We start from the raw sequence: 16,018 nt of genomic DNA on the forward strand, positions 1-16,018 counted from the left end.
TATGGGTTGGAACTGAATTTCATGACCATCAATTGACCACACACATATCATTAGAATAGAAATTACTGTCACAATATGATATAGTTTAGAAGTAGCATCACTTTTTAATTAATTTTTTTAAGCAATTTTGAATGCAATCAAGGTCAAATGATCCTTTGTACAAACCCACTCAGGGAAAGTTTGGTCACAATATAAATTTCTGTTTAGAAGTAAATTTTTTCAAGATATTGGCAGTCTGGAACCTCATTTGTCCAAATTTCCTGTAGGATTAACTATTGGTCACACCTTGCTCACTAATGTATGCAAGGAGAAGCCTTAAAGATAATTGTGAACAGAAGCAAGACTGAATGTCTCCTGGGTCTATGTTTTTTCTCTACTGTCATCCCAAGTGAAGGAATAGCAGTAACAGGTTTTTCATAATGTCTGCTTTGACAGTCATATTGAATTTTCCACAAGCTCCAAATTATTCGATCATGTCTTTTCCCTGTATCTTGTCATTCATTCTTGAGGAGTGATGTTAACAAATTGACAGATAGATGTACACAGGACAAGAACAAAATATAGCAATTCTTCACTACTTCACTGTTCTTACTTGTATGTGATATTTCTCCATCAGAAATACTTAAAAAAATTGTACCTTCATAAATTTCTTTTTTGGAGGTTTGAATCCAAGTGATCCTTTGCAGCCACTTCCAACCATCCTTGTAGGTCAGTTCTGCCGACTCCCACCATCAGCAGATGACCTCAATTATAATTCATCAAATAATGAATGGCAGTTTCTAAGAAGAAGTTGAAAATACAGTATTGGGAAAGATGAAGATAATAAGACAGTCTGAGAGACTTTGGTGATAAACAAAATGCAATACATATATATCTCCGAATTTTATTCATATTTAATTACCACAAATTGTGTTTAATTCTGACATTACAAATGATGCATGACCTGAGTGGGGGACATCTGGACAGACAGGATACAATGTCTGTCCTGTTGCCCGACCCTCCATCGTATGAGCAATATATACACATGAACAACTGAACCAAAGACAAATCAGTGTCTCTGTAAAATGAACATGACTTGTAGACAATATTTTTACTTCATTCACAGGACTGAAGAGAAAACTTATAACGGGAGATAATTACATACAATATATGGCAGCCCATAAAGGCAGGAATGAAATAAATATTGCAAATTTTGAATGTAGCTTCTACTAAACTACTTGTAACTTTTTTTTTTTGTAAAAAAAGGTCAGAAAAAAATCATGCAATTCTAAAACTTGGTATAATTGCACACTCAATTACCATAATTATAATTAATAATTTTTAAAAAGGCCTTATGAACACTTATCACATACAGACACATTTCATCAAGTATGGCCACATACAGACCTGAATCACACAAGACAATAATATGCGTCTTTAATCGTACACAGGAGATAAATATACCTCTCTCCTAACCAAATTACATAGTTCGCCACACCTGATGTTGTACACATCACAACAGTCGTTTTGTCCTACCTGTCGTACTAAATGCTACATTCAGTATTCTGAATATCTGGAACTTTTTCATTGGTAAATAGATGGAGACTTTCACATACCATCATAGCACAAAATCTTTTTAATTTAAAAATCTTATCTTTGAAGTTATTTCTGTATCTTCTTAATATCTGAAAGTAACAGAATGAAAGAAATTCACAATATTGTTGAATTCAGTACCTACAGTGGAAACTAATAAATTTTGGCGAGACAGGCATTATATGTAATAGCTATTGAAGTTGACCAGTACCTGTGATTGAACAGCATGGTGCTTCGTTTCCTATTAAATTTATCTCTATGACTAGAATTTAACTTAGCCCACAACTAAATCAAATATCCAGTGGCACATTATAACAGCATTTCATGCCATAACAACATTCACACAACATACACCCTTCCCTTCATGTTTGTGACTGGTGAACCTCTATGGATATATACCTAAACAAGCCTATACAAGAGCAACTTCTGCAAAGGAGACACAATTTTACAATTCATCAAAAGTACTATATTTTCGCTAGATATTTCAAAATCATACAACCATAACTTACTGAACAAATAAGCTTTAGCTCAGTAAGCTTTAGAATAAGCTACAGAGAAATATTGAGAAAGAAGATTTTCCAATACTACTTAAATACATGTACAACCAGAAACATTTGATGTGAGGGCTGTCATAGCCTGGCCATTTGTACATTGGGATAAATGAAAATGCGAAAAAAAAAAACAATACTTTGGTCGATTGCCATGAACTGATTGTGGCTGAGCTTGTCAGAACATTGATGGAAAAACACTAATCTGAGAATGTACAATATTTCATAAAGAAAAAGATGTTTGTGTCAACGAGATCTCCTTAAATGAACACATAAATAGAATCAAGTCTCTGCAACGAAAAAATGTAAGTTATGTGGGTCCAATATGCTGGGAAGATCAAGTTTAGTGGGTCTGAGCATATTAAGTATCAGTCAACAGGAAACATGATAGAGCCCTTTAAGTGCCTTTCTAAAAACTGATAGAGTTTTGATAAAAGTAGAGGAAATTTGTGTATACATTCAGATTAATGATCAACACTATGGCATTCATTAACTCCCATGTAATATTCACATATTTTCACAAATTAAATTTTCCTAAAAATATATTGCAGCAGATATGTATAGCCCTGCTTTTGTCAAAGTATATCAATCAGATAAAGGACTTGTCTTGTAGATAATATCTACTCCAAAAATACATTTGAAGCCATGACAAATTGAATTCTAATGTATTATATTTATACGTTGGCAATGGCGGCCTTCTGATCATATTACTCCTCTTTATGTCAAACTTCTTTTAAACTATAATAAATTTGACAGGTATAGAATAAAAACACAAGGCTCCTATCTCAAAAGTTTTAGTCTAGATGTATATTCAAACTCTAGTTCATGGAGAAAGATAATTTACAATTTTTATATAATCAATACATCTCTTGAATGATTGCAGCTTTTTGGGGACTAGGTGTCATTCATAATTTTGAAGGACTTGGTCATAAGATGAGATTATACAAGTCAAATTTATCCTAAACATTCTCTCTAATAAATAATCAAGACTTTCACACCATCCATGTTTGTCTTGTTCATATACACAAGGCAAGCCATATTTACCACTCAAGCATTTGTCTGCCATCATTCCTAAATAATACCATATGACGCCACATTTTCTATCAAATTGAACAGAATCATAATAATATGACAGAGTACAATAATTCTAACGACTATTATTTTGAATCACCTGTACAAAGATATCTAGCACTTCTAGTTATCACAACAGGTTCAGTGGACCTGTGAAGATATTCTTCAATGACCTTAATTGATGGTGCATATTAAAGTTGGATGAAGACCATATTGGTTATAAAACAAAGCACTAATAATGATTTGCTTGTAGAATATTTGACATCCTCAATAATCCATTAGAAAGATCACTCTTGCTCTTAAGATCTGTTCAGGCATTTTCTTTGCAATCTTCCTAAAATTCTTGTCACATTAAAGGTGACTTCCAAATGATCACTTACATTAGTAACAAGACTGAAACACGAACAATACCTGTTTTTAGAAGCAAAGAAAAACAAAACTATCACCATTTCCCCACCGTGAAGTCCTTAGGTAAAAATTTCCTGTAGACTAGCACACAAGAGTGGACAAACTGAAAACCAGGACTTAACAGTTGACAACTCATTCCACAACAAAATATGTTGCCATATATCACATGAATTTGGTCTTTGCAAACTACTTGTACTGAGATCGCCAAATTAATATATAATATGTATATGTTATCATATGAAACACAAATAATTTATAACCTTTGTTTATATACATACATGTACTGTACAAAATTGGCAAAATAAACAAATCACATGACAAAATTTATTTTACATAACATTACAAATGTGTTACAATTTTAAAATATTCCATGCAATATCTCAAACTTGTAATTGTAGAACAATTTAAGACCTGTATATATATATTTTTAATCATCTTGAGATGGAAGTTCATCCAATTGAAGAAAGGGCTGTTTCTTTTACAAGAAAATGGGTTAGAATTCCATTTACCAGGTATTTTTTTATATCTGCCAAACTTGCTGCCTTGTGATGAAATTGTGTTTTAGGACTGTGAAATTTGCACTAAATGCACCATAATATCTTAAGATCAAACATGCCCATGAGCCTAGTGACTGCAGGGTATAAGAGACCAGGACTATTTACGTTTTCATCACCAACTTGTGTCATACTTTTGATTCATGACCCTATCTTTCCCATATGTAACTGATCAAACAATGCACTATATAGCATACAAATATTATTCCTTCAATGAATGTATACTTCCATTTCAGACTGGACAAGAATCCAAAATATTTGAAATCATATTTCTGGTCTTACTGAGATCAAATAAGGATTTATCAAAATTCTCTCCTCTGTTTTACTGTGATGTGAAGAAAGATATTTCAGTCCATCTGATGACACTTTTTGCCTTCTAATATGTTTTTATATTTCAAAAGTTATAGTGAAAAAGTTTGAAACGTAGCTTGCTTGTATGTAAGAATCCTGATACAGTCTTTCAGATTATTTAAATTAAATCCAACAACATCTTACATATTGCATAAACACCTTCAGTTGGTTATTCAATTATACAGTATCAAATTTGGGAGACAGTTGAAAGCTCTGTACACTGTATCTACCTTATAGATAGTTGAGTATAAGGAGCATTCCATAGTTCTCCATGTTGGACCAATCTTTGGTTTCAACAGAATTAACAAAGGACTATTACCTACTTTATAATGTAGTCAGGTCCCAAGACTATGGCCCTTTGTGCCAACAAAAAATATAATGGCATGCTAAAGCTGGCAATCGAAGGTGACAGTTCATATGTCATCAAAATAGTGATGCACAGTGAATTCAGGGTAATACGTAACTTTAAATAATTGAATTTATACTGTAGAATATGAGAAGTGATTTCAGTAAACAGATTCTACTATACATTAATGTATATAAGTTTCTAGATGCATAATTTGACAGCTGAAGGAGAATGAGTATATGTCCAGAAAAGGTGATACACGGATTGAAAAGATGAAGTGCTAAACAATCCATAGTCCTGACCCTCTTAACAAAGCTCAGTGCTTGGTATACAATCTTGTCATTATAATAACTACCAAAGATTTGCATACAGTGTAATCCACACAGTGGTTCTATGTTCAGTGTACTGACATTATAAGTTATACGAGGAAAAACTACTGAATTTATGTCATTAATGTGACATCAAAACAATGCTACTACTGAAAGGAACCATGATATGACAAGAAAGTCATCCAAGAATTTTGCTAAAAAATATATATGAATATACATTGTGTCATTCTAAATGTTTGTAAAAAAAAATTACCGAAATAATAATATCAATAAAGAAATCAGGACTTGAAAGAAGTTGGGTTTAACTTACTCCTGACTGCCATCTAGTCTGGATAAGACTAACCACTGGAGAATTAAAACTGCAGATTTGAACTTGCATGTCTGAAAATCCTACATATACTGTCAACAGTAGTGTTATTTGAAGTCCTGTAGATGTTCGTGTCGTAATTGTTTAAAGCAACTTTCTAAGAATCAGTGAATGATGCCTGGTTTCATATTTCATCACTTTAAAACATGTAAACAAGATGTTAAATTGTCCCAGTAATATTTTCATAATGCTGAATAGTTGTGTCAAATGAATTCATTTTAAATGTTTGAAATGTTTTGTCCTGTCCAAACATCTACATACAAATAATCATTGAGCATAGAAGAGTCTTAGTAATTTGACAAGTAAATATTGGGAGTTAGCTTACACTAAGTTAATGATTCTATGTATGATAGATAGTATATTACTGTTCCAGACAGATCTTCCTACCTCAATACATGCATTTCATAAATACCAATACTGTAAACAAACATATATTAGCAATAATCCCACTTACCTTGTCTTATCAGAATTTTTCAAAGAACTATTTAAGGATGTTTTAATATAAAAATGTATGTAAATATAATGAAAAAAGATATGCAAATAAATGGGGGTTTTTTTTTGTTGTTTTTCTGAAAATCTAAAAAAAGTGTTTAATATTGGGAAGAAAAAAATGAAATTTATGACAGGTTTTTACAAAATCTACTTTAATTTTTTTTTTAAACAAAATATACAAAAATTACAATTACTGAAAGATGATTAGCAGGTAGACTAAGGATTATCAGCTGTTCAAATCATTGGATTCAAGTTAAAATTTTAATCAAATTTGAAAAAAAAAAACCAAAAAGGTTTCCAATTTTTCAAAAAAATAAATAAAAAAGTAGCAGTTGAAATGGATACATTATTATATTTTGACTGCTAATATAGACATGTTTACAGCAGATTCGTCTTACTTAACACAACACTGAAGCCTTCAGCTTTTCTTCACGTCATATGCATGATGCCTTCAAAATGATGTAGACTTGGCATTATTATGCACTACTGGTATATGGTTCACAGACAACATTTTGAAATATACATTAGAACTTCATTCAAAATCGTTCATACATTCTTTAAATTAAACACATTTTAGAAGTTTTTTTTTTCAGTCAGTAAAACCTCTGTGATGAAACATATATTTATCTGACAAGAAAGAATTAAAAATGTAACATAAAAACATCATTTAAGTACATAATAGTAATAGAACAAGTTTCTCTTTGTTTATACATAAAAAATGACATATCAATGTATATTGTAACAACATAATAACAAGCAAAAGCTGAATATACCTTTTAACAAAATCTGCTGGGAACACAAGTAGACCCCGCTGAAGTAGAACAAAACCTATTTATGACAATGTGATAAATTTGACAAAGAAATCACTACAGAATGATTTAAATAATGCAAATGTTTGTCCTAGGAAAGGGAGGCATAATCATTTTCCCATCTACACATTTTCTTTTCAAACAGACAGTACTTAAATACAGGAAAGCAATTTTCCTTTCATGAGAATATTCCTGGACATTTCAAATTAAAGAAGAGTAAGGTTAATAGATGATGAAATGCCCAAGACTACTGTTTACATGCACAGGGTACAAGAACTACTTTGCTTTGTTAAACCTTTATCACAGACTAGCTATGTCAAAATGAGAACCTCATCCACCATCACATTTCCTGTCCTTGGTCAAGCAGTTACTTATCATTTTTGTTTTTGTTTTTTCAGATCCTGTAAGAACACAATGTTTATTTATTTTGTTTTGTGGTTTTTTGGGTTTTTTTTTTTCAAATGATGAGACAACATTGTTCTGGACCACACAATAAATGACGGGACATCATTTACAACAGTGTACATCCATGTCCTATCATGACTGTCTGTATGAGAGCGTCCATTGATAGCACTGTGCTTCAGAGTATCACACAGCAGTTACTACAGTTACTCTCTCCACTTTTGTCCTTTTTTAACTGCCCTGTAAAATAAACAAAAAGAAATCATAAATGACTGCAGTAGCATCGATAAAAAAATTCTTTAAAAAGACAATGTTATTGCATAATTGTCTAGAACTGTAGAAAAAAATGAGGTGTTACTCAATGTCTTAGCTAAAAATCAAAATCTAACATTTCTGTTTGATAAATGAAGTATAAGTCAATTTTTTCAAATTTATCAAAAACGTACTTCATCAATGCTTTGAAAGTAAAGACATGTAGCTTAACACTTTGTAGAGTTGTATTATTCCAAACAAGAGTTTGTATTTGGAAAAATTTGGTTTGTATATATCAGACGATCACTTATCAGAATAACTGAAATTAAGTCTCAATAGCTGAAAAATTCTGTAATTGGTTAAGATTATACTTTAACTATCATTTTCTTGATACGTAACTGGCCAAATCTATTACCATATGTTTTCCTAAACAACATCTAAACAATTCAGGAAAGGTCACTTAGGATTTCTGTTAGAAGTAGTCATCTTATAATTCACTAAACTAGACAAAGAACAATATGTTGGAGAACACAGGCTGTTTCTTTCTACAGTACATATTGACTAAGGAGTGTGTGTTTGTGACAATATAGTCAACACCCTCCCCCTCAACCTTACTTTGACAAAGGAAACTACATGGTATATTGCAACCAAAAATTAAATATGTATACCTTGATTGTTTGGTTCTGGTAAGTTCTCTCTTGGCACAAGATGCATCACCGTGGTTTTGCCCATAGGTAGCTGTAAAGCTAAATAACAAAATTTGATGACAATTTTCACCTCATAAGCACTTAAAGTCAATCAAAATACTGAACCAGCAGTAAAAGATGTATAATAAACTCCTCACAATTAACCAATATGTTTCAGTATATGGATAATAAAAGAGTCAAAATGTGATCAATAAGTGCACAGAAATCAGGAATTTATCAATATTTTGCCACCAAATCCTAATTACTTACCCCCTAATGTTACATTGCCATGTAAAAATCTTCCTTGATATATTAATCTCAATATGTTTGCTGGTGGTAATGCTTCATCTTCCCAATCTAAACAACAATTCACCATTTTATCAATAACATTCAAGTTTGAAAACATAAATTAAAATACAAACAAGAAATCCAAGTGTTGATATTTATCAGCAATAGCCTCTCACTCTCTAAACAAACAAAAGAGAAAATAATCTGGTTAAATGAGCCAATGGCATTAAGGGTTAACACCATTTCTTTTTTCAGACCACACGACTGCCAGATTGGAAATTTAGGCCACCCTGCTTCCAATATAGATGCCCAGACTGAGTCTTGTGAAGGTGTAGTTAAGTCCTTCTATTGGAGACCAAATATTTTTATCTAGATACAATTTCTACTATTGTAATGGACAAAGCCATGGCTGAAAATCATACTCAACAGTGATATCAAAACATCTTAAGTATAGACTGAGCTACAAACTGTTTGCTACAAGTCCACTTGTCATTTGGAGGATGTTGGGTACTTAGTACGTTTGCAATGCTAATGAAGTCAATGAAACAGCAGCATAATAAATCATATTTTCTTTCTTAATTTATTAACAGATTTCACACCCACTATAACAGTCATTTAGCAGGCGAGCAAAATCACTGTTCACTTCAGATTATTTCCTTTATAGAACAAGATCACGGTCATATTAAAAATTGACAAGACATGGAAAACATGACTAATATATCTTTTTTTTAAATTAATCCTTCATATAGATCAGTAATGATATATCTTATGTCCACATGTACTTAAGAACACCAACCTGTTGGCCAGTTGTTGTAGACCAATTCTGTTATGTCTGCTGCAGACTCGTTCGGTGTAAACAGGAACTCTTTAGATTTCCCACTTACTAATATTAATCGCAAGTTAATCTAAAAAAAGAAAAAATCAATAATCATGTACACTTTGAGACTTAAAGCAAGTCATACATTTACTCTTTTTGCAGGCATATCTATGGATAATGTACAATTGTTAAACTGTTCTATATGTACCTATATCAGGTTGAGAAATTTCCAAGAAAGATGAGAGTGTAGCTTGTTGGTGAGATTTCTTTAAGCATTGCGAGGATGATGGACCTGCATTCTATGTAAAACTAATGCAAACATCTGTAATTGAATATGTATTTTTGAAAGGAATTCTGACAATCTGGTATTTCTACATGATGCTTCTAGAAAAACAAATGCCTAAAACAGCTGTATTTTGAGTTCATCTCAGCTTAATATCATTTACTGTTTCCATCTTCGTTAATAGTAATAACTTGGAATTGAAGAGAATGTTCAATATTGGTAAATGTCCTGAATTCCAAATTTTAGTCAGACTTAATCTGGTGCATATCTTCCTGTTATTTTATTTTCTGCGTCAATGTAATTGGTCACTAAATTAGAGCCGAATGCTTGTCACGTCAAGATTGGAATTGTTTAAATGACGGTAAACACTTAAATGGAGGCAATGCAACAAATAGTCTGTACCAGTTGGTAAGATGTGTATTGGTTTTTGATATCGCATCGACCATTACACAAACATTTTTAAAAAAACAATGTACATAATTCCCTGAACAAATTGAGAGCTTCATGGTATGATTCCTGACTGGAAACTGTATACATACATTGTACATTCGAGCACTGAAATGTTACCAAAAGGTAATATACAGTTGATATGAATACAATGTGGGTGACAGATAAATAAAATAATTTATAGGCTCTGTTTATTTATTGTTACATGCGGCCATGTTTGTTTACATTGGAGACACTATCTGTTGTGTTCCCACATTGACCTATCACTGTAAATGTAGTATACGGTCTCATATACTACAATTTTGTGTACTAACGACATACAGGCAAATGCAACACATAATATAAATATATGCTTGTATACTGATAGAGCTACAGCACCAAGAATTCATCAAATGTTTGCGTCACAAAATATCAGCGGAACATATTCTGTTGATTGTTTTGCTTAAAGTCATGAACCCCAGATATAAACAACAGAGAAACTATAAGGGGGTATTGACATCACCAATTAAAAATCACTCCATGTGGTTACTCTTCACATTTACACTAAATGCTTTGATTAGCAGGTTCTAAGCAATTGATATCACCAAATTAAACACAAACATGTACATGTCACTTGATTATCACTGATTCAGTACCTTCTTTCATGTCTTGTCACATCATGCTTGCACCAGCTGACACAACTTGAGACCACAACTCTGTATTATAAGCAATTTGTATACAGAGCCAGGTCTTTTTGTCAGGGGGCTGGTACTAGACTTTTTTGAGAAAGAATTTGTTTCGTCCTCTATAAACCGACAAAAATCTTGCTTATTGAATTTACACTGACATTCATAACACCTTCATTCTTATATTACAATTAACAATCTCACAATCAGATCAATCAAATTAATTAATATTACACCTGACAACTTCTTACAACAGTATTATAATGTTATTCTTGTTACCATATTGTTGTTTAACCTGGGCCTGTAAATATGAACATCAGCTTGACCCGAGCTGTGATGTTAATCATCAATAACATGAGGGAGACAAACTAACATCATCTGTATAACATGAAACAAAAACAACACCTAAAGAGAATAAACAACAAGATAACACAAAATGTGACAATATACCTCGTGCCTACAATAATTAATTTATGTTATGATTCTAATTCACTACGTTCAAACGAACATAAATCATTTATCATATAAAACTCAACACTTATATATGGGTGTGGCCTTCGACGGTCATACAACTTTATTTACGCTATTTACAAAAATCCACACCGGGCCGGGCCCGTTCTAATGTCAATAATCTTCTGATTTAGAGACGACTATGTCGAATTTCTGGGGTGACAGCTCAGTCCATCATCATAAATCCTCCTGCTTGATCTGTATCGCTAGAAGAACACTTCCTAGCTTGGTGCCCTATGTAGCTACCTAATTAAGAAAAATAACAAATCGTGAGAAAATAAAGTATACGTATTCGTTGTTGGACCGTCAAGACTCGAATGACCATACTACACTATACCCGCCTTTGTTATCCCAATGACTCGTGTTTCACCTGTCTCACGTGCGACATGAAACAGTACGTCACAGCACGCCTGTCTAAATGACCTTGACCCCTAAGAGTACACATGACCCCACATCCATTGTGTTCCGTAACTATAATAAATTCATTTATATTACAATTACAGGTATTAACACCTTTAATTTTACTGCTGAAGTTTTTATACCCCTGTATCAAAAGATCAGGGGCATACTGTTTTTGTGCTATCATGATCAGCTGTTTGTCTATTGTCAGCTTTAACCATCCAATAACTATTGCACTGTAAGAGCTTGAGGTAGGGCTTTCATATTTTACATGTATTCCTTGAAACAAGACCTTCCAGGTGCTACAAAAATATTTGGCCATTTTGACCATGTGATCATGACCTTTGACCTACGTCTGAAAAATTTTATCATTGGCCAGAACTATTGCACCATAAGAGATAGGGCTTTCATAATCGGCATATGCTTTCCTTGGGACAAGACCTTTCTAGTAGTACCAATTGTTTCACCATGACCTTTGACCTGCATTTGAAAAATTGTGCATGCAATTAACACATGCCTTATACAATACAGTTTTAATGTCCCACTTCAGAATTTTACTGCAACCAGGGGCATGTTGTTATATAAACAAATATTGTTTTTAGTATGGTTAAAGAGAAATGTCTAGAAAAACTGAAGTTTGTAATTTGGCTTATCTGTTTCCATGGTAACAGAAAAAGTATTTAAATGGAGATATTTTCCATAGCAACAGGCACTACTACAGTACTAGCTAAATAACTGTACAAAGCTTCAAGTAATTATCTTTGACAGTTTAAGAGAACTGATCTGCAAAAATTGAAATTTGTGATTTGGTCTATCCAACAGAATGAGTATTTAAATGGAGAACTTCCCAATAGTAAAAATTGCTACTACAGTACTAGTATAACAACTGTACAAGTTTTGAGCAAATATCTTGGAACGGTTTCAGATCACTGGTCCAAAAATGACCTTGTATGGACGGACACATGGAACCCAATTTAATATTCCCTGCAAACATGCTTCATGGGGATCATAATTTTTTAGGAACATTTTCTTCAGGTTGGTTATGTAAAAAGAATTTTTTTTTATATGACGAAGGTGAGTGTAGTCATCGATAACATCACATTTTAATTGCCTACTGGTTGTGTTATAAGAATTTTAATTCGATTAACAAAAAGAATCATTTGTAAATGTGATATAGAAGTAACGTGTTTGTACAGCTTCAACTACAACATGGTAGTCAAAGTAGGGAGTAGTATTACGGATACACGTAAAAAATGGACAGAGAAAATTTTGGTTAATTTATTGGGCTCGAGCAGGTTTTACCTGTAAAGTTCAGGCTAAATGATAGTGAACATAATACTGAACTGTTCTGTGATTGAAAATTTGGTGAAAATGTTGAACTGGGGGTGTTGTTGGTGATTTCAGAGTTTTACATATTGATAAATACTTCTGGTTCAGGCCTAACAATATCAAGTTTAATCAATTAATGAATATTACTGATGTCACATCACTTGTGTCATATTGACAGCATTAACAAAATGTCATATATAGAATTGGAACACTACTCTGTTTCTAAATATTATTGTAAATATGTTTCTCTGTACAATTTATTTTGTGAAAGAAAATAAAATTGAATTGAAAAATTGAAAATTCAGGAAACTCTTATTAACTGCCAGGCAATATGACTTTATCCGTGGGGTGTTGACTAATTAAGTATTCAATTAGCAATAGCTGATGACTGCACTCAAGTCCTTCTTGACCACTCATTTTTACACCAATTCACCAGTGCATCTCCATGAGCCAGACTCACCTTTAACACTGTCTGTCATGTTTGATAAAGTCTCATTAGACTTCTTGCGAGTTACGGGACTTTGCTAATGATACTAACTGCAGCCGGTACGTGTCCACGGACACATTCTATCAAGAAATGGTGTCCCATCTCATTTTGGCATGTACAGGATGCAAAATTCTGTTTACCAAAAATTGCTGGTACACAGACCCATTTCCAATTGTACACTGAAACTGTATTTTCTATCTGTATTGTCTCAAGGGGGGTTAAAATATTGAGTTTTCCGTCATTACATTAAGAACATTTACAATATGTATTCTACACTGGAGGGGATGAAATACATCTACTGCAATTTACTTAACAACCTCAAGTCCTAAAACAAACAGAAAATTAATAGCAATAGGCAATTATACTTTTTACCTTTCTAAGGAATGGAAGTGGGATGGGAGACTCAGGTAACTTTTTCTGACCTCAATCTTATTAAAATATATAGTATAAAAATTTCCATTTTAAGCATGAAAAATCCTTCTTTAATAGTTCACTCACTGTTTATTCATTAGATATATTCCAATAGTGACATTAAGGAAGATATTTATCAATAAAAATCGTCTTGGTTTATTAAGTAGGAAATTAATACATCCTGTTAATTCATAATAGGAAATGGATGGCTTGATCCAGCAATAAATAAATAAAAATTGTTCACGGAAACTGAAAAGTAATTGACTTAGCCTTTGAAATTATTTTCTTACATGAAGTATCATGCTAGTAAGCTTTTTCATATCAATTAATACAGACTATAATATATGAAAACAATTACTTTCCTACATTCATCCATGTTTTCCTTATTTTCCATGTAGCTGTACAAGCAAAATGCTGTTAAGAGCATAAACGACAAAAAATGAAACATTGATTAAAAGATTATCCTTAAAATAGCTGTTTCTTGAAAAAATATTTGTAGAAAAACATCCAAAATTTTTGTTGCTTAAAAAAAAACCAACTAAGTTTATAGTTCTTTCCCGAAATTGATGAAATGCCAATGATACCTTCCAAATTTTTACTCAGGAGCCCTTTCCCAAATTAACTTGCAAAAACCCTGAGAGTATGGATCCAGGATGTAAATTGTCTATTGCAACAAGCAGAAGATTCATATCCATGCTTCATAGACATCAATGAGACATGTTTTCTTCAGACTCCTTGGTTTCTTTGTCAGATATCCAATGTGATGATTAACGATAGATTAATTTATATGTAAATGTTTTTAAATGATAATCATATTATAACTGACATTTTTTTTCTTCATGATTTTGGGCAACGTTGATTCGCATAGGAATTTGTTCTCACATGCATAATTTTGTTTGATCCAAACATGTTCAATAATGTTTAATTCATTTTGTTTCAACAAACTTAAGGTTTAATGTACTGTTCTTCGGGAAAATATAACTTTGTGTCATGATCATTAAGCTTACTAAATTTTAAACTGGAAAGTCCAAGGATAATAACTCTTCTAAAAAATGTCAGGTCACAGTATTTCATAAACAACTTTGTATCATGTCAGACAATTAAAACCAATCAGGCATAGGATGGTCAAAATCTGAGCTAAGAGATCTCTGAAATTAGGAACAAAACAAAGGGCAATAACTTTTCTATAAATTGTTGAATCAAAATGTCATAGACAGAGAAACACCACCTTGTGATGTTAGGGTGAAAAAAGAGAGAAATGTTACTCTCTTTTCAAAGAGAAGACGTTTTTGCAAAAATAAGCGTTTACAATGCATATGACAAATCCATACCATTATAGAGGATCTCATCTGTTATAAGTGTTTAAAATTGGAATCAACTAAAGTTTGGTGCAAATAGCTAAATGCATGCACATGCGGTTGCATATATAAAAACTTTCGACGATATACTTTGTCATAATTATAGTACTTTTGAGTTAATATTCTATCTACAACACAAGTAAATAAATTTACGAACTCTTTCAGCAGACTCTCGCTTGTTTTGACAGCTATTGAGTGACATCTCACTATGTAGGTCAACTCGATACTCCGAGTGTGCAACGCCGATCTTTGTTCATAGACAGTTCGGTATATTTTTTTGGAATGAAACGGACACAAATATATTGCTTATGTATCTTCCTACTGCCACTGGGTTCTTCTATCAAAGAATAGATTCCAATTTTGCATTGCAATTGGGACGAGATAAATAAAAATCCATCACTCGAATCAGCGAGAAAAATATCTATACACTACAACAGGGAATAAAGCATTTAAAATGTGCTTGAATTGTATACCCTTACCTTATCACCGGGTATCCCTCTCGATCCCATAGTTGATGGGGATGCACAATCGTATATAAATATACGGTCCCGACTTGAGTCAGCTGATAGGTTGTAGATGAGAGAAATTATGTCACAACAGGCCTCATTTTGAATCAAAATCTTGATGATGTGACAACACTTTGTCCGTCAAGCTAAATTTGTTTCTAAATCTGAACTACTCGACACATTTTAAAGTGTATATGAATCTTCTAAATTCAACTAAACGTAATAAATCCTCTATTTAAATTAATGATAATATTCCTCAGAAGCTGCTATGGCGGCGATAAAGAAGAAGCACGAATTGGTTTGTGGGTAATATTTTTTATCAGACATTACA

General features: G+C 32.5%; 1 protein-coding gene across 1 annotated transcript; it reads right to left on the bottom strand.

Moving 5' to 3' along the window:
- Positions 1 to 6,077: 6,077 nt before the first annotated feature.
- On the bottom strand, positions 6,078 to 15,921 carry LOC132546168 (ubiquitin-like protein 3). The gene is made up of 5 exons (XM_060209877.1): positions 15,661 to 15,921; positions 9,272 to 9,380; positions 8,458 to 8,544; positions 8,170 to 8,247; positions 6,078 to 7,489 (listed from the first exon to the last, which is right to left on the bottom strand). The coding sequence occupies exons 1-5, from the start codon at positions 15,688 to 15,690 to the stop codon at positions 7,428 to 7,430; spliced, it is 366 nt and encodes a 121-aa protein (XP_060065860.1). The 5' UTR covers positions 15,691 to 15,921; the 3' UTR covers positions 6,078 to 7,427.
- Positions 15,922 to 16,018: the final 97 nt, after the last annotated feature.

Source organism: Ylistrum balloti, unplaced genomic scaffold, assembly GCF_031769215.1.
Source record: "Ylistrum balloti isolate Yb309-2 unplaced genomic scaffold, AGI_CSIRO_Ybal_v1 Utg369876, whole genome shotgun sequence".
NCBI lineage: Eukaryota > Metazoa > Mollusca > Bivalvia > Pectinida > Pectinidae > Ylistrum > Ylistrum balloti.